Here is a 25095-nt window from a genome sequence, read left to right on the forward strand (position 1 = left end):
GGGCCAAACGGAACTTACGTTATGCTCCGGAAACTGTTTTCAGCATTAAGGTAACAGTGACCTTGACCTTTGACCTTGTGACCCCAAAGTCAATAGGGATCTTTTTTACAATCATTTTATGAAGTTTGAACATTGTGGGTCAAATGGAACTTAAGTTTTGTTCCGGAAACTGTTTTCAGTTTTAAGGTAATACTGACCTTGACCTTTGACCTTTTGATCCCAATTCAACAGAGGTCTTCTACCCAATATGGACAATCATCCTATGAAGTGTGAATATTGTAGGCCAAATGGAACTTAAGTTATGCTCCGGAAACCAAATTGCTAACGGACGGACGGTCAGACGGACGGACGGACAGACAGACAGACGGACGTCAGAGGTTATAACATAATATGCCCTTTCGGGCATATATAAAAAAGATTTACCATGTGGGCAATCTCGTGGGACACTAGCCTTGCTGCAAACTGTACATACGAAGGGGAATCTTTGTCCAAATCTACCAGCATCAGATCGTCGGCATAAATTATAAGTCCCCAATTCTCCATTCCACCCGCAAGGTAATTTGATATCGCAATATTGTCTACAGTTTTGTTATAATTTATTATTGTACCATATAACATTATCTTAAATAATTATATATAATTCACGGTGTATTCATATTGTACGCTTGTCTTGCTTATAATTATTTTAAAGCAACTTAAAAGCGTCAATATTCATGTTACAAGTTTATCGCAATATTAGACAGTCCATAAACTATAGATATATGTGGATTTTTAACGTTAGAACTGCTTAGTATGTAGTATAAACAAGTACAGCCTGAATAATTTAATTTGTGTTTTTGTTTCTCAATATTTTGTCAGTTTATGGTGGTCGAACTTACATCTATACACCGTTAACATTTTTTCTAAATGCAAGCAAAATATTTGGTACAATCTTTACCTTGCTTCGGAAGTGGGTAAGATATTCCGAAGTAATCTACAAAATGTTCTTGCAATTTTACACCTAGATCTAAAGCGAACGTTGTTTTATTGATAACACTAGGTTTTGACCATGTGCGAAACTGAAAAAGATAAGAAAAGTAGTAAATTGAAATACATAAACATTTTTTGCAAGATGCATAAGCAAGTAATGATCAAGCACTGATAATTATTAGTAAAGACTGACCGCTCAAAGAATTTCTGATGATACAAAAGGATAACTGCGGATTATTCAGTACTTTTCACCTAAAACGGCTGTATAATTAAATTAAACTACATACAATGTTGCAGGTATTTCAATGTTTTTAGACTGCAAAAAAAAAGAGAAAGTGCACCATTTAATTCATACATTTCATAACATTTTAACTACCGAAAAAGCCACGAGTTATAAATAATAATTTAAGTAAATTTAATTTCTGTTATCTATATTTTTCAGTTCAGTTTTATTTTATTTGTGTGTGCGTGCGTGAAGGCGTGTGTGTGTGTGTGTGCGTGCGTGCGTGTGTGCGTGCGTGTGTGTGTGAAAAGATTGAGAATTGTCTTACTGTGACATTATTTGCTGTCGTCTTTTCCAGATGCCCAAAGTTACCAACAACGAAAGCTAGAAGGTACACAGACATCTTTGGAGTTCTTCCAAATGTATCTGCTATCCAATCATTGCCTCTAAAATATTCAACAAACGCTTTTGTCATAAAAAGTTAAGTACAACAATAAATCAGCAATATCAGTCGATCTACATGTTTTCATCTCAAGTTCAATACGAACATCTTGTTACTGGTATCGGCAAATTCCAAGCAAATATGAGATATGACTTGGTCTGTCAGTGCTTCTGAGGGAGAGATCATCCCTTTTATAAATTTTGGTATTTCAATAACATGTTCTTTCTATCTAAGTATATTTCCCATAAACAATGCTTAAATTATAATTATTTAAATTGCAAGGTCAGACTGGTATTTTCAAACAAACAAAGAAAAAAAAACAGCATAGGATGAATACTTTACATTATAGGCATTTATAATTATTATTCTAAATACAATGTGAAATATAACAAAATTGTTCGATTTTCAATAAGAGCACAGACTAATTAAAAGAAAAGGAGAGAGTACGCTTCCAGTATAGTATTTTGGGTATTTTATCGTTCACTTAGACTAAATAAATATATATACTGTTAAAGCCAAATCGATGTTTTTATTCAAGGTCCATAACTCAGCCAAAATATTCAACCAGAAAAGCCCTGTAATTTGCGCAACTACTTAAGGTCACGCTCAATTCTAAAAAAAAACATCATTTAAATAAATAAGTGGCATATGAGGAGTAGACGGGGCAACTATAACTAGAACTGCCACTCTCATGGCTGGATCATGGCTTGAATACCCCCGCATACCACTTTTTAGACAGTGACAAGTTAGAACTCAAGGACAACCACCCTGCCAAATCTGAGGTTACTAAGCCAGTGCATTGCTAAGATATGTATTCTCCATGCTTCAAATGTGAACATTTTAAAACAAGTTTTTTTTTGTCAAGGCCCCTGTGACCTTGAACTTTGACCCAGTGACCTCAAAAACAATAGGGGTCATCTACTAATAATGACTAACCTCCATGCAAAATATGAAGACTTTGGGGCAAAGGAATCTCAAGTTATTGGGCGGACAAGCTTTTTTTAGTCAAGGCCCCTGTGACCTTGACCTTTGATCCAGTGACCTCAAAATCAATAGGAGTCATCTACTAATCATGACTAACCTCCATGCCAAATATGAAGACTGTGGGTCAAAGGAATCTCAAGTTATTGGTCGGACAAGGTTTTTAAGTCAAGGTCCCTGTGACCTTGACCTTTGTCCCAGTGCCCTCAAAATAAATAGGGGTCATCTACTAATTATGACTAACCTCAATGCCAAATATGAAGACTGTGGACCAAAGGAATCTCAAGTTATTGGGAAGACAAGCTTTTTAAAGTCAAGGCCCCTGTGACCTTGATCTTTGACCCCAAAATCAATAGGGGTCATATACTAATCATGACTAACCTCCATGCCAAATATGAAGACTGTGGGTCAAAGGAATCTCAAGTTATTGGGCGAACAAGGTTTTTTAAGTCAAGGCCCCTGTGACCTTAACCTTTGACCCAGTGATCCCAAAATCAATAGGGGTCATCTACTTATCATGACTAACCTCCATGCCAAATATGAAGACTGTGGGCCAAAGGAATCTAAAGTTATCGGGCGGACAAGCTTTTTAAAGTCAAGGCCCCTGTGACCTTGACCTTTGGCCCAGTGACCCCAAAATCAATAGGGGTCATCAAATAATCATAACTAACCTTCATGCCAAAAAAGATATGAAGACTGTGGGCCAAAGGAATCTCAAGTTATTGGGCGGACAAGGAAAAACCGACGGACGGACGGGGAGACGTCCGGACGGCGACACAAAAATGTCATAAGAGACATGAAAAATGTAAGCTTGGTCATTACCTATTTGTCGAATTAGAAAGTGGCATATTGGATAACGATAACACTGATTTCTTCCTCACAAGAGTAACGTCGTATTGGGATTTAATCGCTGGTTCATCGAAGCATGGAAACGCTTTTCTTGCAGATATCGGTTGAAACTGGGTTGCGGCAAAATACCTGTAATCAAACAATATTACAAACTTTAAGAATTACTCGATAAGTTGAAACCTGCAGAACAATTTCCCCTGATCATTTCAATTATACAGAAGCAAAATACTCTTAAATTCGAATCTCTTTAACGTTTAAAAAATAAGTTTGCATCAGAACCACGTGCAAATGAACAACAGTTTTTTTCATTAAGAATTATATCGTAAATAGAGTTATATTAGCTGATAAAATCATTAGATTGTATACTTACTCTTTTTTACCCCCTTCCACATCAGAAGCGTAAAAGAATCCATCAAATATGGTACTCCCTAAAAAGCCATCAAATTTGTTTATGCTGAGCACGTACTTTTTACCCGCCTTAAGATATTGGTTTGTCAAGATGTATAAAAACTGTAGCTCTTTCTCAATCACATGTTTCTTGTACAAGTTTTCTGAGCTTCCCTCGAGATTCACAACGATTGGTCCTGAATATAGAGTATATGAGCCGCGTCATGACAAAACCAACATAATGGGTTTGCGACCAGCATGGATCCAGACCAGCCTGGGCATCCGCGCAGTCTGATCAGGATCCATGCTGTTCGCTATCAGTTTCTCTACTTGTTATAGGGTTTGCAAGCGAACAGCATGGATCCTGATCAGACTGCGCGGATGCGCAGGCTGGTCTGGATCCATGCTGGTCGCAAACCCATTATGTTGGTTTTGTCATGACGCGGCTCATATAACATTACACATCAAGTTGGAATGTAATATCATTCTTCTTCAACAATTTATTCAGTTTACATTATACATCCATTAAGCTGCATGCCTCTAAATGAGCTATTTCAAGCAAATCAAATTTGAGAATAATGTACTAAATTTTTATGAAAAGTAAAAAAGATCAAAATTCAAGTAATAATCAAAATGTTATCTGCAATTTATGCCTGATTTTGCAGTATTTTTATCACCATATTTCTACTACGTGACTAACGCAGTAAGGACTTTATTTGCTTATTTTGACGCCTTTATAATAAACATAAAGTATACGTTAGCAATGTGTAAATATTTACGTTTTAAATACATTTTCAAAAATATCTTGAAAACTAGCATGAATCTGAAGGCATGCTGCTTAAAGACAATCAGATACTTTTACAAATTATGAACGTTCGATTGTTGTATACATTATGATTTCAGAAGTGCTGAAATGCATTTATTATAATATAAAGATATTTAAACTGTGAACCATCTATACATATACATCATCCTTAAAAGCTATTTCTTCCTTCGATATGAGCTATATCCAACCAGACACACACTTTTAAATTATGTCAACCAGACACACACTTTTAAATTGAGAGCATTCGAGTAACGTACATCGAAATGTCGAGTTGTTAGTCTTGGTGCGGCAATCATTTCCGACGAAGATTAGACAGAGGCAATTAAACTATTCAAATGAGTACAAATTTATCGAACATACATCTTTTCACACATTCAACTGGAATAAAGTTATATTGATTCGAACTGACACAGATGGAGCCTTGTAGAAGCAACTAAAACTTTAGACGTTTTTACAGCTGGAATGCGAATTGTGTACAGACGAACAATAAAATACACGTAGTGAGTAGGTAGTAGTGTATTTTAACAAAACGCAAATGAGCCGCATGATAAAACCAGCATGGATCCAGACCAGCCTGGGCATCCGCGCAGTCTGATCAGGATCCATGCTGTTCGCTATCAGTTTCTCTACTTGTAATAGGGTTTGTAAGCGAACAGCATGGATCCTGATCAGACTGCGCGGATGCGCAGGCTGGTCTGGATTCATGCTGGTCGCAAACGCATTATGTTGGTTTTGTCATGGCGCGGCTCAAATGTTTCTGTGTCCTAAGACAACATATAAAGCGCTTACCGTCTATAGACAGCCCATATATATTTAGAGTTATAATACTTGTGTCGATCAAACAATTCATTTCTATCGTCACAGAGCCACTCAAAGTAAAATCATCAGGAGTCGTATTATTGTAGATGTCAGGTTGTAATTCGATAGCATAAAGTAATGGGTCAAAGTCCTGTGGAAGGCGAACTACGTAATCCTTTGATTCTGAAAGAAAATTGTTCAATATGGACGTAAACATCATTTTAAGCACTAAAAGGTGTTCCTCTCTTTCTTGGCTTACTTTATGGGAAAGCAACATTCTTTGTGTCTTATGTTAATGTCCCAGCACTCTCCAGACATACACTCCATGACCATACCTATTTCAAGCACGTGTAGATCCATTTATAAAACCCCAATAGGTCATAGCAGGCAACAGATTGTATTCACATATGAATAGATTTGACATTCCTATCACCTAAGTTCTGAGAATAATGACATTTAACATAAAAACTTAAACTTTACTCTATACAATGCATTGCCGTTATCTAAATGTCTTTTAAAAATTGAATTATTAATTAAAAGAAATTGTAAATCGCTTATATGATACAACAGGCCGCTATTACAAGCGTATTGTTTAGATGAGTGAAGATGGCGGCCTTGCGGCGTGACGCTTAGATGCCCAAGCATTTAAAGTTGTTCAGAACTTTTTAAAAACAGTTTTAACAGCTATTTATGAAGTTTGTAAGACATATTGTGTTTAAAAAAGATATATCAACAGACAAAATACAATTTCAGAAAAGTTTCTGATTTTATCATTTTTGTGAAGCTGACTGCCTAGCGACCAAGCGGTCTGGCGACCTTAACTTTTAAACTTGTAGTTGTGAAAACAATCAAAACAGCACTTAATGAAATTTTGGTACATTATTTGACATATCTTGTCATCTCAAAATATATAAACAGTAAAAAACACTCTCAGAACAGTTTTTGATTCATCAAAGTTATAGACATTTTGTTGACACGGTACATCTTTTGACAACCATTGTTTCATAAAAATCCTAAAGGTGATATTTGTTCAAATAATACCCTTTTGCCCCGTAGAAAAAGTAAAATAGAAATAAAATAACATTGCTGTTGCACTTTAAAACTTTAATTTTAAATCACAAAGATAATATATGTTAACTACTCAGGCATTTTAAGTATCAAATAGAAGGGTATTACTAGATTGGCATTCAAGCAAAATATATTCAATTGCTACAGCCATATACATGCACTTGTTAAATTCTTTCTTTATTCGAAATATTGATGCAACTTTAGACAATTTGATATGCATTATTGTTCTAAAGTCAATGAAGAAGGACAGATATTTAAATATGCACATTGCTGGAATTTTAAAATATATTTCATTTGCTGTATAGTTTTGTATATTATTATATATTTCAGATATCAATACAACCGAACTGTTGTATACATATAACTATTTTTAGTAAGATAAAATAAGGAAGAAACATAATTAAGAATGTGGAGGAAATTTGTACCATTATATTCATTATATTCATTTCGAATTATAACGCTCGGCCGCCACCTTAAAAAAAAATCTCCCGTCGTAAAGTTGACTGAATTTTTCTGAAATTCTGATTTCATATTTTTCTGTTTATAATGTCTTATAAAAGATTTGTCTTAAAAACTTCATTTTAAGCCATTTAATTTGTATGTTAGGGATATAAGGTCGCTTGGCCGCTAGGCCGCATACTTCAAGCCGCCGGGCCGCAAGGCTGCCAACTTCACACATATGTTTTGTTTTTAAAACATTCAATGTTAAATATTGAATACTGCTAGGCAAAGAGGCGTAACGCTTGTCAACAGAAAATCAGACTCATTCTAACATTCTGCCATTTTTACTAATATAATTTCTTTCTTCACATAATCTTAAATTTGTTTTGGATGGTACAAGTATGCATGAAATATGTTTACTAAACGGTACTCATGTTAAATTTCAAACTTTGATAAACTGTCTGACACTGTCTGAATTGATCATCTGTTTTTAATATCGGACTGCTTTTTCAACAAATTATTGGATTAAACATCTCATGCTGTTCACAACAGTTCTGTACTTAACTTGTAAAATAATGATACGTTCTTAAGTAATAAAAGTAGCTATTGTTTGATTATATTTAACATCTCTTTGCATTTACCTATGGCTGTACATTCTGTTGTTTCCCATTTACGGGACTCTAAGCAATTAAGAACGGTTTTGTTTGAAATGTATCCCTGGAAACATCTCACGTCAGCCCGAGCCCCAATGTCTGTACTTCTATTAGACAAAAGAACGTTTGCGTTATCAATATCCGGAGCGGTTCCACATCCTGAAAGGAAAAATACATTACATGCTCTACATGTATCACCTTAAATTATTCAATTCACTAAAGATCAGTACATTTACCAAACTCCCGTTATGTTATAAGTCTATATAAAATAATGCCATGCATGAAGTGTAAGGTGTTAGGAGAAATTATTTAAATCCATATGAAGTTTTATGATGCAGACAACATTTTAAGCATATAATGATAACAGAATATATGTGTGTACTATGTTCATTTCCCCTTTCTTCAAACTCGTTACCCGACATATGTATTACACATTATCTTGTTAACAAGATAATAGATGAAATTATTTGAAAACCAACGTCTTCCATCCTCTTTGTGTTTTTAATTGTTATTTATTCATTTATTTATTTATTATTTTGACGTTTTAGAATAATGAAAATATACTAAATCAAGTACCCTTTTCCTCGTTGTCCTCAATAACCTAGAATAGAGTGTAAACAATCAATATGAAATCTGAATTTCCACTTCAAAGTATAAATCACAACTTGTTCATATGTTCTATAAATTATTTTGTAATCTCTGCAATACTTTAAAATTTGTTTTCTCTATTCTGAGAGTTAGCAAAACAAGTCGGTACATGCTCAGGTAATTCGCAGCAAAGATTAATGTGCATAAATATAAATCATTGATTTATTTGAAACGAAAAGTTCCTTTCAAATTCATATTTATACATTAAGATAAAAAAATCAACAATGCTTGATAAAATAGATCTGAAAACAATTCTGAACAATACTCTTTGAATTGTGTTGGTGTGCCGTAAAACCAAACAAAACATACACAACAAATTTCACATTCAATACTGCTTTCCTCCCAAGGTAAGCATCTTAGTAAGCATATAATATGCTCTTAATTAATTTAAACTCTTAATTAATTTAAATATTTTTCCATAAATGTTTTTTTTGTTTTTTGTTTTTTTTTGTTGTTTTTTTTTTCAGAAGAAATATCGTACATGTATTCAATTCAAAGACTGAAAATGCCTTCCAACGGTAATAAACGGTAATATTCTAGTAGCAGCATTTCATCACCCTTATTGTGAACTTATTGCATTACACTGACTTAACTTCTTAAGCTTATTTAATAGTTTACTTTACACAAAATTCTTAAATAATTCTTTTACTACTGTTTTTTAATCGTATTTAAGCAAAACGTGAAATATTTGATAGAGCGAAGGCAAAACTGGCGGATTTACGTAACTAAATCGTAATGGTAAATCGTAAATCTTTGATTTACTGACTATAAGTTATACATAAATTTGTTTCGAAAACAAATTTAATCATTTAAACATTATATTATTTTGTAGCGTTCTTACTTTCTTTATGGCACTGCTGTAGTACGATAGTCTAAATCCTTTGATGTTTTTATTACTGCACTTTTTGTTGACGAACGATGATCCCGTGAGGTACCATTTTGACTGATATTTACAGACTACTGGGGATCCGTTGTCAACCTAAAACAATAAATGTTATAGGTTACTAGTAAATAGTACAAAAGGTTGAACGAAATGTTTTTATCATCAAACACTAAATATATTTTCATAAAGCGTACAGCTATACTGAAGAAATGAGATGGTAACTGTAGTATATTTGTTGAGCACTGAATTTGTTTCTTCTGATTACATTACGACACAACGAACGGAAACCGTCAAGTGAATATAGCAATTTCCTACCAATGCAGTAGAAACATTAATTGTTTCAGTCACTTTAGTAAAAACATCGACATTGGTAGAAACAAATACATGTATACGAACATTAACATGTATAAATTTACAATTTCATCAACAGATGTTTTGAACATATTGGATTATGAAACATTCATATATGAGAATATTCAAACCATTGATGCATGTATATGTCAATCACATATGATCTCTGAAACTAAACCCTTTCCAAAGATACACCAGGTACAAAGAAGGGCGATTTTGATCAAATTGATAGGATCTACTTTAAAATAATGTAAGTTCAAACATAAAAGTCATCTATATGCTGCAAGAAATATAAAGAAAAGGCAGAAAGGTAGATACACAAACATGAACATGAACAGCTATGAGCTTAAACGCGTTTGTGCTTTTAAAGTCGAAATAATGTGCTCGTATACTTATTCATGACGCAGCTTACCTTACAAACAGATCCTGTTTTCGTACCAAAACAAAGTTTCCCTTTTCCTTTGCATTTGTTCCACTTTAACGAAACTGCTACCTCACTATGACGCTTCCCATTTTCTGGGGGGAAAAAACAAAACAACATATCTAGGATTGTTGTCAAATAGGAAATTCTAAGGTTTCACGTCGTTCGTAGTCTCTCACTGTCAACGAGTTGAGTATTTGAGCCGTGTCACGACAAAACCAACATAGTGCGTTTGCGACCAGCATGGATCCAGACCAGCCTGCACATCCGCGCAGTCTGAACAGGATCCATGCTGTTCGCTATCATTTTCTCTACTTGTAATAGGGTTTGTAAGCGAACAGCATGGATCCTGATCAGATTGCGCGGATGCGCAGGCTGGTCTGGATCCATGCTGGTCGCAAACGCACTATGTTGGTTTTGTCGTGACGCGGCTCATTTTATAATTACATGTAAATTGTTCACTGCCATTTTATTTATTAAAATATCCCATTCAAACATAGAAAAATAGAATCAGACTGAGTAATGAAACCCCTTAAACGGCTAAATTCAACATGTTGAAGCAAGTAATAGAAAAAAAAACATGCGTAAAACGTTTGATGTTTTGAAATAAGTTTTTTTTCAATAATTTGTTGCAAACTTTGAATAATCTATATCATGAGTATTTTAATTACGGGAATAGCCGTTTCGAGAGCTATATACCGACAAATTTTCACTCAGCATACTCACCAGTAAAGCCAACTACTTTGCAATTTGTCATTTTCTTGTCAAGTTTCGCTGTACTGAAACGATCTAAAGCTGTCACTTTATCATTACTTTCATCAACTTCCTTGTTCAGTTCCAACATTATAACATCGTTATTTTTCTTGTCTGGAACCTGAAAAACATTTTAGCATACAATGATTTATTATAATGTAAAGTGTGTAGTGTTAAATTGAATTACAGTACTAAACTATGAAATTATCGCACAATAACGATTGTGTCGTGTTGACAACAGGAAATTATATATGTAACAGAGTCAGTTACATGTACTAAGAATAAAAACATTTAGAAACAAAAAATGATTAGTACATTTGTATAAATATATATATAACATATATTATGCATGCTTTCATATCATTCAACTTTTCGTAGGGTGAAAGATAGCATACATAATTTTGTTGATAATGTTATCTTTATAATCGTTTATTTTAGGTTCTGAAATAAATTATTGTTGATATGATATATAATTTGTTTTGTGTGTGTGTGTTTTTTGTTTTTTGTTTTTTTTCGATTATAAATATTTATATATTTGTATAAGAAAGCTTGCTGTCTTTATGCACGAGGTATGTTTTAAAAATTTCGTGGATTCTTGTTGTCTATTTTTACTTGGTTCATAAAAACAAACTTGGTTGATATTATTCGAAAGGGTATATTTACTTCTGAAAGTGAGTTTTACTTTTAGTTTAAAAATTTATTTCTTTCACGAACTGTATGCTCTTTAATAACCAGGGCAACGCAACATGTGCATCAGCTTTCTATAGGGGTATTTTGTATTTTCCAGTAAATTAAGTCAGCCTTATTAAAGCTGATATGCTGTTAATTGAGTTCAAAACGTTTACCAGTCTGTTTTTAATAAATATCTGGAAAAAAGTGATCCCTCGGAAGCATTAAAGACAGCAAAATTAGATAAAAATTGCAGACTCAGTTTGATTGTGTCTGTACATGTGAGATAGTTAAAAAGTGCAACATCCCACACATGCCCCCTAGCACCGGCTTGAATGATTATCGTTTCTTAAGGAATATATCATAATTCATAGCATTGTTTATGTCATTTAATGTCTTAAAACTCCCATCTGTCGCAAGGAAAAGTAGTCTTTCAAGAAACTTGCTTGTAGTTTTAATATTGCAGTTATTTAGATTTTAACTACACCATAATTTTATCGATATATTTTTAAAATTGTTAATTTGAAATTGACGTACTTAATTATTATTACAATTGATAAACTGAATTGCAACATGTCATAGCTTAAGGCAGATTTTTGCAATAAACGTTAATCATTACACATGTTTTACCTTTTAACCCTTTTAATTGTTAATTTATAACATCATTTGATAATTATTGACAAACATTCAGGCAAGATAATACATAACTACCAAATTATATTGCTTGTATTTGCAATTATCAAAGTTATAAGAAAAAAAAGATAAAAAGAATATCTTTGGTAATAAAATATTTCAACATTATTATCTTAATGTAGGTTATTGAATGCCGTTAATATACATGTATAATAATTATGTTTCAAACTATTAATTAAAATCTTCTGTCCCTAAAGCACTAAAAATGCTAGACATGTATTTGGTATATTTTGTAAAAGTCCTGAACAAAAATGTCAAATATTGTATAAAATATCAAAATTGATATTGTGCTCATTATATTGGAGTTTAAAGGTTTTATAAGAACTAGAAGTAAAAGTTCTAAACTTATGTTCGCTTCTAATTTCGTATGACGCCATAACCGTTATCTGACTGTGTTTTTTTTGTGTTCCTTTCCTTATAGTTTTTTTTTCATTGATGATAACATTGTAGCATGTTCAGTATTTCTTATTTATTTTAAAGGGCGTGCATAAATTCTAATCATCATCATTCAAATAATATATATCTTTTACTTGAATTGTGTATTGCTGTAATTTTCAAATTAATAATTACAGAAAAAAAATCAAAGACGAATCATCAGAACTCATTATCTAATAACATTTATACCGTTATTATTGTTTATAAGCATAAGTTTATGGGACCCGATGATGGCCGAGCACTTGTTTAAAAATCACATTCTTTTTAGAAACTCTCATTACTGTAAATTTGATTGAAAGTCACAAATTCTGCTATTCTGCAAAGTGATTGATATTTGTTCTCATTAATAATGTTTTAACTTGGTTCATTATTCAGGATCGCCTGAGTACAGGCATCCCACATTTGCTATTTTTTGTAACCTGTACATTTTTTATGACACTCGCAAAACATTCTTGTTGTTTTCAATATGAACGTATGAAGTAAAAATCATACAAAAACCACCGTAAACATACATGTATTTGTTATATCAACGACACAACATGAGGTAGATTTTAACTCTGTTTTGGTAAGAATAATTATTCCCAAGAAATTATGCATACACTACTAACTATTGATCGAGGCATTAAATTAAATACAGATCTTAGGTGTGCGTATGCGACCAAAGCCAAAAACTGCGCATTTTTCAGACCTTAACATTGATGGAGAAACACGTTTTTGCTTGAATGTCATAGTTTTGCTTTTAAGCAATTGATGACGACTTTGTGAGACAGTCCTCGTATATCACTTGAACGAACACAAAGTGTTCTATTGCCACAAATAGTGAAACAGACACAACGGGCCCAAAGGTTTTATCGTGCTACTAAAATTAATTGGTTGTTATAAGATGCTATAAAAGACCAGAGGTTACATATATGTGTACATGTATTATAATTGTCAAAGGAATACTATTGTGTGAGTGCAAATATATTTATCTTACGAACAAATGTCATTACCTCAAGTTTCGTCACTTCGCGCATTACATCTGTACCCTTGCTTTGTGAAGAGCTCATGTACACTTTATACTGTGATACTTTCCTATAATTAGAATAAACCCTTTCAAATATGGTAAAAAGCATGCTGGAATACTTAGTTAAAAAATTAGACAACTATTTACTGTATGATGATGACGTTGGTGCCGGAAGATTTGAGCCGCGTCACGACAAAACTAACATAGTGCGTTTGCGACCAGCATGGATCCAGACCAGCCTGCACATCCGCGCAGTCTGAACAGGATCCATGCTGTTCGCTATCAGTTTCTCTTCTTGTAATAAGGTTTGTAAGCGAACAGCATGGATCCTGTTCAGACTGTGCGGATGCGCAGGCTGGTCTGGATCCATGCTGGTCGCAAACGTACTATGTTGGTTTTGTCGTGACGCGGCTCATTTGTTTTATATCTCTATTTTTTGTACCGAACTTTTGAATCCTGACACCAGTAATGTGATGACAGATATCCCATGGCTCTTTACTAACCGCGCCATAACGGTACTCATTCATACCCTTACAAGGTGAAAATTATATGTGCCAGAGTAAAGGGGGCATTTTGTTTAAATCCGTTAAACTTCCAGATATTCAATCGCTGTATTTGCAGTTATGTTACGTGCATGCAATTTGTCACAGTATTTGGGATTGTTTACGGTTAATATGGTTTCGTAAAATTTGTGCACGTGTAACAAAAATCAGACGCTATTTATTTAGGTTATTAGCTTCAATATACCTACATGTAACGTTGTAATAATGAATTAAATGGGTCATTCAAATGTTGAAGAGATGCAAATTAAATATATATAAAAGGTAAAAATAGTCTTACTTTTTATTAACGCAATTTTTCAGAGTAACCACCCATTTGCTATCAACAAGTATGCCATTGCAAATGTGTTTGTTATTAAGTTGTAACTTTACTGCAAATGAAAAGTCTCCTCCAGAAACTTCTTCGCCATTTTTAATTCTTTCCTCTTCATTGTTTTGGCACAATGCCAAGGTGATGACTGGAAAAGATTAAAACGACAGGAGTAAAATATTTTACTAAATGATTGAAATTATAATATGAGTATGCAACAGATTCTGGTTAATGTATGAACAATAATTCTTATCCACCCAATATGATGCTTAATCAGTCAAATATATTTTATATTCGTTTTCATAAAAAAGTGCGCGGAGTAAAACTCGTATTTACTAAATTGGGACTACTCTCTCAAATGTTTTTTTCTCTGACAGTCGGTAGTTTCAATTATTTCATTTACTCTATTTCAATACAATAATCCTAGTCATGTTGTCTGAAAACAGTTTAAGATGGCTTCGATAAATTTTGTAAACGTGCAAGGCGCTGACAAATAATCAAATATTACTGCGCGCTGTGCAATTGAAAATGTGTAGTAAGGTTGTGGTTTGGTAAACAACTCCCTAACCCTAACCCTAACCCCGTAAACAATTTTCTCTGTTTTTCTTGATGGTAAAATTATATAAAAATGTTTATTTTTCAGGATATGGAAATATTTTCAGGAAACAAGAAAACTCTCCATATATTTACAGTCGCCCTTCGGCCTCATGGAAATAAAATGTAAATTGTATTGAGAGCATTTTGTTGCAGGTCGCCATGACGTATAGTATCCTACCATTGTGCATTCTGTTTTTTAAATATATAACTGCGCGTTGTGCAATTGCAGATGCATAGCAAGTTTGGGTACAGTAAAACATTTGCATTGCTTTTTTCTAAACGGTCAAATGAAAAAAAGGTTATTTTTCGTTTTACCGGATATGTGGAAATATTTTCAGGAAAAAAGTTCCATATATTTTCATTCGCAGTTCAGGCTCATGAAAATATATAATATTTCATCATGTTTTGAGAAAATACATTTTATATACAACAAAAAGTATCCTTTTAATATTAAATGCATGAGTGACGTTCATTTTGAAAATATATTAGCTAAACAAACATGATAGTTTATAAAAGGACTAAAATTAAACAACAAAATAATATGAAGAACTTACATTTTAACAGCAATACAAATATCCCTAACTTCATAATTAGGCTATAATTATATACTGAATAAGCTTTGAATAGTATTATTTTGTCATTTCAGTTAATCATTTTTTTAATTAAAATGTTATATACCTTTTGGCAATATAAAATTTCTTTGGCCTGGTCATTTTTAATAAACGTGCCCGGGTGACGTAGGTGCATAATTAAAGAGTGTATCATAAATGGTCAAAAGGTGAAAAAACAACATTTTGTAATTTATTTTGCTGGCATATATTCAATTTTAAATTGAAAAGAACACAGATTTAAACAAAACAACACATACAACAACACAAAACACCACAAAATAACATAAAGGACACAATAAAAAAAGTGTTAGTCAGGCCTATTGTAACACAAAACCATCTCAACGTTCAAAGCCACACAAACAGACACCTAAAATATAAGAAATATGTGACATTTTAAAATGAAAAAGACCACTCAACAAAATGATTCAGGCTCTTCGTGCCATCACATTTTCTGAAGTTCTCAACAACGTAAGTAAAACTTGTTCTCTCTGGTGTCCCCCAAGGTTCGGTCCTGGGACCTTGCCTTTTCTTATCTTACATAAATGATCTCCCTGAAAGTGTTACGGGCAAGGTTAGACTATTTGCCTATATGCTATTAGACGATACAATAGCATACCAAACAATCAAATCAACCCAAGATGCACAAACCCTACAAAAAGATCCCAACAGTCTTGAAAACTGGAAATCTGATTGGTCTATGGAATTTAATCCAGATGAATGTGAAGCCCTTGGTATTAGCCGCAAGAAACATCCAATAATTAACATTCCCTTATAATTTACATGGTCAACAACTAAAATCAACATAGGCTGCAAAATATTTAGGGGTAACAATTAGTAAAGAACTATCTTGGACCAAAATTATAAATAACATGACAGCAAAAGCAAATAAATCACCTTGATTTTTTAAAAAGAAATGCCAAAACTTCTAACAAAAAGGTTACAGAATCTGCCTACAAAACTTATGTAAGGCCCCACTTAGAATACTGTTCTGTTACCCTACTATACAAAATCCAACACAATCTTGTGAGGGTCGACCATCACCATCTGACACCACTAGCTAATACCATATTCAAGGACACAATGCCATTCCTATTCAATTTTTCCTCAGAAGTATTCGTCTGTGGAATTGCCTACCTGTGTCCTTACAAGCTAGTCCCAGTTAAATTAGGCCTCTTTACTGGGAAGCTGCATCCTTTTTACCAGTTCTAAGTCAGCTTTGCTTTTAACTTTTTATCTCAGTCTTGTAGTTCTCTTTTAACTTGCTTTTATCTTATACCTATAAATTTGCACTAAACACATTTGTTTTAACGGCTATTCCCAGACAACGTGCCTGCTTAGTGTAATCGTTAACGATTTTAAAGCAGTATAATGTAGATGTAGATATGAAGTAACTTTTTGTTAAAATTCAACTCTTACCTTAATAACAAATGTACACTTTTCTAGCAATATCAAGACCCTATGAAACATCCAAGGGTCATCTGTGTCTGGGAGCCATTTAGTGGTGTTCAACCTGAAAACACGCCACTGTACCGTAAATATACGGATTTTAACTATTCGTAAAATGGCGTCCCACGGTAGAACAACCGGTTGGCCTAAAAGAGAAAGGAGTGATTCCTTTCCATCTCTTCAAAATCAAGGGCAGGAATCAAATCGAATGATTAATCTGTAATTGTTTATGTTTTTATGGACTTTATATTATTTCACTGTATCAAATATTTCAATAATTCACACTATAATTCTGAGAAACCTCGCGAAAATTGAAGACAGAAAAACAAAAAAAGGCTCTGTTTAAAATTGCTTTAATTAGCAGGCCTAGGATTTCACTCTCCGTTAATTTATAGATAGTCAAGAAATTGAAAGATTTTTCAATCCATAAATTTACAGATATTTAATGTGCAATTTGATGTTTTTCAATGTGCAATTTGCTGTTTTTAATTTTACACTAAAATCCGCAGCTTGAAACAAGTTGTTTTATTGATTGTTTATATTTACAAAGGCAATGGAGTGAGTTTCATCTTTGTATGATGATTTTTAAATTTTTGTTAAAATTGAAAATTGTTCTGAATCTTACCATATGTACTGATTAAGGCCCCCACGATTACACGTTTAAACGGATTCATTTCGATTTTCATTCATAAACGTTTACGATATTGTTTACCGTTTAATCGAAATGACCATATTGTCTTACAATTTTTTTAATCATTGCCTGTAATCATGGATTTTATCAATTCTAGTGGTTTATTCCAAAGTAAACAAACGGAAAATAGGTGTTTACAACCCTCCACACAGCATTACGGTGCAAAATTGCTCGTGACATAATACATTTTTGGTAAAGAAGGGGGTTACAATGCAAAAAATGTGTGCTGACTCAATCGTGATGAGCCCTGCACATTCTTTATTTGTACATGTATAAAAAATAGAAAGAAAGACATCATTTGGCTACTTAAATACATGGTGTGTATATTACATAGAGGTACCACCGTTTAAACGGTCTCGTTTCGGTTCTTAGCAATCGTGTAAACGTTTACAAAAAAATGTAAACGTGGGAGCCTTAGTACTGATACATTTAATCAAATAATACGTAAACTTATTCAATTTAACCTGCGGTTTTGAATTTTAATGTCACTTCTACTATTTTCCTATTTAATGTCTGTAAATTTACAGATAGAAAAATCTAATATGAAAAATGCAAAGCCTCAAAACAAGCTTGATTTACTTTTACTGTGAAATTAGGCGTTCATTTTATTTTACTATTTTTGATTAGACTGATATTGAATCAAATTGAAGTGAATTAAAGCAGGGTATACATTTGATTTTGAAAGTGGCATGTGTACAGTATAGAGTGGAAATTGCAAAACCAGGTTCAGGGCTCTCGATTGACACGGGGATCCGGGTTTTGACTCGTGAAAATCGGGAAATGCACAAATTTGACACATGATAAAATCTGCTCAAGAGTCAATTTGCCACATGGGATTTTCAGCTATGCAATAATAATTACCTTAAATCCACCCCTAATTACCTATCAAATCCTACATATGTTCAAATCACACTCATTAAAATGTCAACAGGCAGTATAAGCCGTGTATAAAATGCTTTACACACGGCAATTGTTTATAGCTTGTGCACTGAAGCGCGACAATTCAGTGGCTGCAATTTGACAGCATTAAAAATAGCTCTACACAACTGATAAGAATTACATACTTGAGGTGTCAATTATTGATTGCTTTTAAAGGTTTATAATACGTCTTTGATTTACTTGGAGTACCTGTGCATTTCTTATTTCTTTTTCCATTAAATATTCCTGGTACATTTTGGTATTTAAAATTGATATGATATAGCATACCAGTAAAGATACTTTTTTTTATATTTTATACATTTAATCAGAAAAGCTGCTGCTTATTTTATTCTTTCATTTTTTTGTTTTATAATTAGGCATTTTTTCTGTCAATTTAGACTTTGGAATCTCCAAAAATGACCTCCAATACAGTCATTTTTGTAACATAAAATGATTCATGTAGTCAAATGACACTAGAAAAAAATGATTTGACTCATGAAAATTTTGGCCAAAGAGTCTTTGACTCGTGAAATTCTGACCCTACTGAGAGCCCTGCAGGTTGTACATTTTGTACTTCTGTTGTAATGTATTGCTGGGGAGAAAACCTCTCCTGCTACATATATCTAACTCTTAAGATTGTCATTTTAAAATCATATTTATTAACTTGAAATTTTCAGTGCAGTTTTCTGCTAAAAAAGATTGACATCAATGTAAAACAATTTGATATTTGAAGACCTCGCTAATGTTAACATGTAAACCAATGAATTTAATGTAGCCATTTGAAGTGGTAAGTTCAGTATTTTTACCCTTCATGTTATTTCCTTTATCTCCATTAGCCCATATACTGTGACAAAAGTTTATCATACACAGGCTACTGACTATGGATATAAACCATAACATTTATATTAGTTTGTCTATTTAATACTATTTATGATATTACAGATATCCTCTAACTAACTACACATTTGGAACAAAAGATCCATTATATGAAAAAGATGCATCAGTGCCAGCAAGATTTTCACGTATGCGGGAAGAATTTGACAAGTTTGGAATGCGCAGATCTGTTGAAGGGGTTTTGATTGTACATGAACATGGCTTGCCACATGTGCTACTTCTACAGCTCGGAACAACATTCTTTAAATTGTAAGCTATTTATATGTTGTTAATTTAAACTGAATAGTGTGAACCTTATCATGGAATAGCAGAGTTTACAGTTGTATCCTTTTTAATGCACTTTAGCTAACCCTTTTTCAAAAAACTCTAAAAGTAAAAAAATACATATTGTAATGACTATTTATTGGATTCTGAGTTTTATTAAAGCCACTTGCCTCCAGATGATATAATGAAACAATTAATTTAAACTTCATATTAACAGTAATTAATACATTTACTGGTCTTGTTAGGTTTAATATGGAAAAAACTCCAGAATTAGTGACCTCTTTCTTTATTCAAGAAAACAAAGTTGACAAATCATAAAAAAATGTGTTTCTTCTTTGCATAATCTACTGTTAAAAAAAAGTAATCAGAGAGTAGTCTAGCATTGCCTAATGCTTTGTTTTAACAAATTTTTCAGACCAGGAGGTGAGTTGCGGAATAAAGAAGACCAAATTGAAGGTTTAAAAAGACTTCTGACAGAGGTAGGTTTTATGTCTTAATGACTAATACAGCAGAACTTCGGTAAGTCAAGTTAAAGGGACTTGCGTAAAATCTTTGAGACATTTGGATTTTGACTCGTATATCAGTCTTAATTTTAGTCAAAAATTTTTAGCTGTCAGTGTTTACAAGTGTCTTATAGAAGGCACAACAAATGGAAAGGGCGATAACTCAACTAGCTTAAAGTAAGTATATTCTGTGAAATTATCACATGCTATCTGGTCTTGAAAGATTCCAGACAAAACAAATTGGTGAGGCATATTTTCATACTTCTAATTATTGATTACAATTAAAGCATATGATATTCTCAAGCATAGGAATGCAAACAATGGCTGGGTAATTAATACCTGTCATACAAGTTGATTGGCAATAATTATAGCAGCTAGGCTCTGAAATTGTATTTGATTCCTGTTAAAGAGTTAGACATTCCTGATATGATTGTAATGTCATAAGATATCAGGACCATGCTGTTATATTATTCTTTATCAAATTAATTTATTTGATGTGATTTTTTTGCAGACATTGGGGAGACAAGATGGTGCTCCTATGGAATGGACAGTCGAAGAAACAATAGGTAACTGGTGGAGACCAAACTTTGAACCCCCTCAGGTATGTGTACACAGTAGAGAAAGCAAGGAAGGAAGGAAGGGAGGAAGGAAATCATATTTTAATTCATTATTTCTGCTTTCAAATTTTGTATAATTTATTGACTTGTTTTGCTTTAATTTTTTTAGATTAAGAGATTTTAAGCAAAGATCTGTTTATCATTACATTAAGAATTGAAAGGGTTTTATCAATCAAATTTAGATTTTACTATCTTTGAAATAAATGAAAACTTAATTTTTGTTCCTTATTTTTTTCCAAGGTAAAGCAATCTTGTAACCTAGTGAAGAAAAAAATGATATAGAGGATATTTGTTTAGTTCAGAATATATTTCACCGAGTGAGCACCAAAAGGTATATTTCATGAGTGGCGCACCACCGAAAAGCATGTAATAAAGTTTTATTATAAATTTAGTTGCGTTAAGATAAATTTTGGATGTTTTTTTTTTAATGTTTCAGTATCCATACATCCCTGCTCACATCACACGACCTAAAGAACATAAAAAACTCTACCTTGTGCAATTACCAGAGAAAGGTAAGTCTTTTTGTATATCAGCCTTGAAGACTTAGTTAGAAATAGGTTTATAGATTTTTTTCTTCAAGCAGAAATAGTTCTTTAATTATGTATTTGAATTTAAAAATAAATTCGGAAAATGACCGCTTTTAATGCTTTTAAAGATCATTTAATGTTGCATGTTTTATGATAATTTTTGTACATAATTGTCAACCAGGTATGATGAGACCGTCAATATACTTTCAATGCTAATATTTCATATTTTAGCTAAGGCTCTTGACTTTACCCTATATGACTATTATATCAAACTTACAGCACAATATATTCAACATTAAAATGTTTAATACCATATGCTTGATTTTTTATGCATCCCAATTTAAGGAGGCATATGGTCACCTTAGCACAGACACTTGGGGTTTGGAGCTCAAAACGCCTTTAAAATCCAAATAAAATGTATATTTGTCAATCCCAGCACATGTACTGATCATATATATCAAAAAAACTTAATATAAGCCGTTTTGAAAAAAAATCATATTTCAACATCTGCTGGAAAAAATCCGCACCCCTACCGTCATAATTAGTGATGTTCTGGTTGTAGCAAGTTGCCGATAATCGGTTATTGGTATGTAAAGCGACAATAATCGATTCACAAAAATTTATTCCGCGACGTCGTCGAAAATGTTTAAAGCATCAAAGGGAATTAATTCTGACGGTAATTTTCTTTTAGGAACACCTCGCCGATCGCAAAAAATTATCTTAGAGACAATTGGGAGTTGAACAGGATCAATACGCGATGTAAACAATAGTAATATAATGTGATGCGAATGCTATTATTTGACATCCATTGAAAAATGAAATATATTTCGTAAAATTATGACTATATAAGGTTAAAACTGTGTTGAAAAGTGCTAAATGAAGTTCATGTTACAAATATAATCAAGTGCCTTGTGAAGAAATGTTAATCCCCTATTTCTTTTTAACGCGACTTAATTCGAAAAGTTATCGATTATGTCCCATCCGATTGAACCGATGATCGATTGGGACAAATTTCATCCGATTTCCATCACTAGTCATAATCACCCTGTATTTTATTCCATTTCCAATATTTTCACATAATCCTTTGGTGCATCGACACAGAAGATATAATTCTTCACAATGATGGTCAATTTTAAACTTCAACGGTAATATAAACAACGCAACAGCCGAAATAAACATCAAGATTATCGCCGTTTTCCTCCATTGACAAAATCTTTCGAAAAATTCAAACGTGCCAGTCGGCTATGAACGAAGCCATCCGATTATGTGGTTCCCAAACCTAAAAGTGCTGCGCATTTTGCACACGGCAAAGCTAGGATTGACTAATATGCATTTTATTTGGATTTTAAAGGCGTTTTGAGCTCCAAACCCAAAGTGTCTGTGCACCTTAGTGCAATAACAGAATAAACTTTGTCATTTATGGATGGAATTTAAAATAATTTTGTAGAAATAAGCAACACTTTTGGGCAATTTGTCATGTGCAACAGGCATTGAAAAATATTTTCAGTCACTCGTCCTGCAGGAGCAGGTAGCTTCTAAATCCAATGTACATGCAACTTCCTTTTACTCATCCTGCATTAAATTCTCTAAAATTCTACTCGTAATTACAAGTGGAAGAGTGGAATTTTCAATCTCTGTGCAAGCCCTAGATCTGAAGCTAAAATGTCAATTATTATATGCATAAATGTTTTGGATATAATGAAAATGGGAAGCACGCAAGAATCGGGTCCCTATCTCAAAGGTCAAGGTCAACTTGTAAATCAAAAGTCATGATATGAATTTTTATAAAAGTACAATTCTGTCATTCCTTGACAGATTTAAAAATTGTTATGCATAAATTTGTTAGATGTAATGATGATGCATGCAAAAGTCAAGGTCACACATGTATTCCAACGTCATGATATGAATTTTTTCATAAAAATGCATTGAAAGTGGTGTCCTGTCAACAAGACAAATTTTATAATAATTTGGCATATATGTTAAAACATGATGATGATGTGTCAAGCATAGGGGCCTGATATCCAGTTCAAAGGTCAAGGTCACACCTGTATGTTAAATGTGATGACTGTGAATAGATTGTTTTCTTTTGTTCATTCATTGACTTTTAAATAATTATGCATAATTATGTTGTTTATTTAGATGATATGTAATGAACAAAATTTTACACAGCAGCCAAATGGTCAAGTTCATACTTGAATGTCAAATGTCATGATATGACAGTGAATTGATAGTCATGTCCGGTACATGTCTCTTTGTCATTCAGTGACAGATTTTGTGATAACTTGGCTTAATTATATGGTTCTTAAAACAGTTTGTGATGAACTTGTTGCTTAAAGATCAAGGTCAAGCTAGGACTTTTAAGGTTAACAGTTTCATAAAAGTATATTGATAGTTATTCCCAGTCATCAGTTCTGTCATCCATGAAGGAATTTTAAAATAACTAGGCATACTTCTGTGGCACATTAGGAAAACAACACATGCAAATGCCAGGTTGACAGTTTAAAAGGTGATGATTAAACTTGAATGTCAAGATAGTACATTGATGCTTGTGTCTTGTCATATCTTTGACATTCATTCATGGATGCTTTAATAAATAATTTGGCAAGCTGAGAATACGAGGAAGTATTTGTTAATGTTTATATATTCTTGTAACACTCTTTTTATGATGACCTGTAAAACATGCCATTAATACAAGATCATGGTTGCTCTACTGGGCCCTGCTTGGGGGACATTTGTCTGTTTCCAACAACAGTTCTTGTTTTTCATATTTTAGTCTAGAATGAAAATTAATGGAAAGTAATATGCTATTTTTGATAATTGTTTGTTTCTAGATGGTAATGTAAATATTTATATTTCAGCATTATTTGCAGTCCCTAGAAACTACAAGTTAGTAGCAGCTCCATTATTTGAACTGTACGACAATTCATCTGGTTATGGTCCAATAATCTCAAGTTTACCACAGGCTCTTAGCAGGTGAGTAGTCTATAAATCAAGGTTCTTTATGTGAGGAATTTCAGAATAAAAGCCCTGCGATCCAGTGGAAGCACTGTATGCTAGTGTCTGGCTTTAAATCTGGGGATTATGAGTTTGAGCCTCCTCTAAACTTACAGAATTTACTTTTAGATGCAAGTTTCAAAAAATACGGTGCAGTGTATTAATGTGTGCAAATGATCAGTTGTTTCTTCTGCAGTTGAGAAAATTTCTCAGTTGTTTTCCATATCCTTAAAAAAATATTAAGGAATTTCAAGCTTTCTGGTTTACATTTCAAGTGATTGAAATACCGTAGATACGCTGCCATAGTTCGTAATCTTTCAACATTATGTCTATGTTTCTTTACCAATCGGTACTGAAAAATAGCCCGCATCACCGCTTTCAGAACTCTCAAAAAAGACCGTAATAAGATCAATATTTTTTAGTAACTCGACCATAAGTCAAGTTGATTTTTATGGACAATTTTGGCAAACGTTTTTGGTCGACTTATGGCCGCAAATCTATGGCAAGGAGTTTTATGAACATTTGGATTTAATTGAATGCATTTTATTCTATTACCATGGGGCCAGTAATTTTGAGTTAGATTACGAAAGGTCAGTAGTTTTCTTAAGTGCCTAAAGTGATATCATGTTTTTGTGTCACCTGCTACACGATTGCAGTATTGTTAAGA

At 33.0% G+C, this 25095-nt stretch overlaps 3 protein-coding genes across 3 annotated transcripts in view; 1 reads left to right on the top strand and 2 right to left on the bottom strand.

Annotated features, from left to right (window-relative positions):
* Window positions 1-423: 423 nt before the first annotated feature.
* Window positions 424-4643, bottom strand: LOC132760243 (aminopeptidase N-like; the record flags this gene model as incomplete). The annotated part of the gene is given in 6 exon segments (XM_060752182.1): window positions 424-578; window positions 938-1058; window positions 1521-1638; window positions 3438-3593; window positions 3835-4048; window positions 4631-4643. Coding segments are annotated over 6 exon segments (777 nt in total), but the record flags the coding sequence as incomplete, so codon positions are not given.
* Window positions 4644-5261: 618 nt separating this feature from the next.
* LOC132760240 (granzyme M-like) lies at window positions 5262-15598 on the bottom strand. Its single transcript, XM_060752178.1, has 9 exons — window positions 15518-15598; window positions 14337-14514; window positions 13483-13564; window positions 10667-10814; window positions 9932-10035; window positions 9127-9264; window positions 8214-8238; window positions 7626-7796; window positions 5262-5658 (listed from the first exon to the last, which is right to left on the bottom strand). Exons 1-9 carry the CDS (start codon window positions 15549-15551, stop codon window positions 5399-5401), a joined length of 1140 nt encoding a protein of 379 aa, XP_060608161.1. The 5' UTR covers window positions 15552-15598; the 3' UTR covers window positions 5262-5398.
* Window positions 15599-17080: 1482 nt separating this feature from the next.
* LOC132760228 (cleavage and polyadenylation specificity factor subunit 5-like) overlaps window positions 17081-25095 on the top strand; it is a 34464-nt gene continuing 26449 nt past the window's right edge. Inside the window, exons 1-6 of the mRNA XM_060752163.1 lie at window positions 17081-17239; window positions 19572-19772; window positions 20203-20266; window positions 20802-20891; window positions 21344-21419; window positions 24293-24407. Of these exons, the coding sequence (XP_060608146.1) occupies window positions 17136-17239; window positions 19572-19772; window positions 20203-20266; window positions 20802-20891; window positions 21344-21419; window positions 24293-24407 (650 nt within the window). The 5' untranslated portion in view covers window positions 17081-17135. The remainder of the gene's footprint in view (window positions 17240-19571; window positions 19773-20202; window positions 20267-20801; window positions 20892-21343; window positions 21420-24292; window positions 24408-25095) is intronic.

The sequence above is a fragment of the Ruditapes philippinarum genome, unplaced genomic scaffold (genome assembly GCF_026571515.1).
Source record: "Ruditapes philippinarum isolate M1 unplaced genomic scaffold, ASM2657151v2 ctg2196_1_1_1_1, whole genome shotgun sequence".
NCBI classification, from domain to species: domain Eukaryota; kingdom Metazoa; phylum Mollusca; class Bivalvia; order Venerida; family Veneridae; genus Ruditapes; species Ruditapes philippinarum.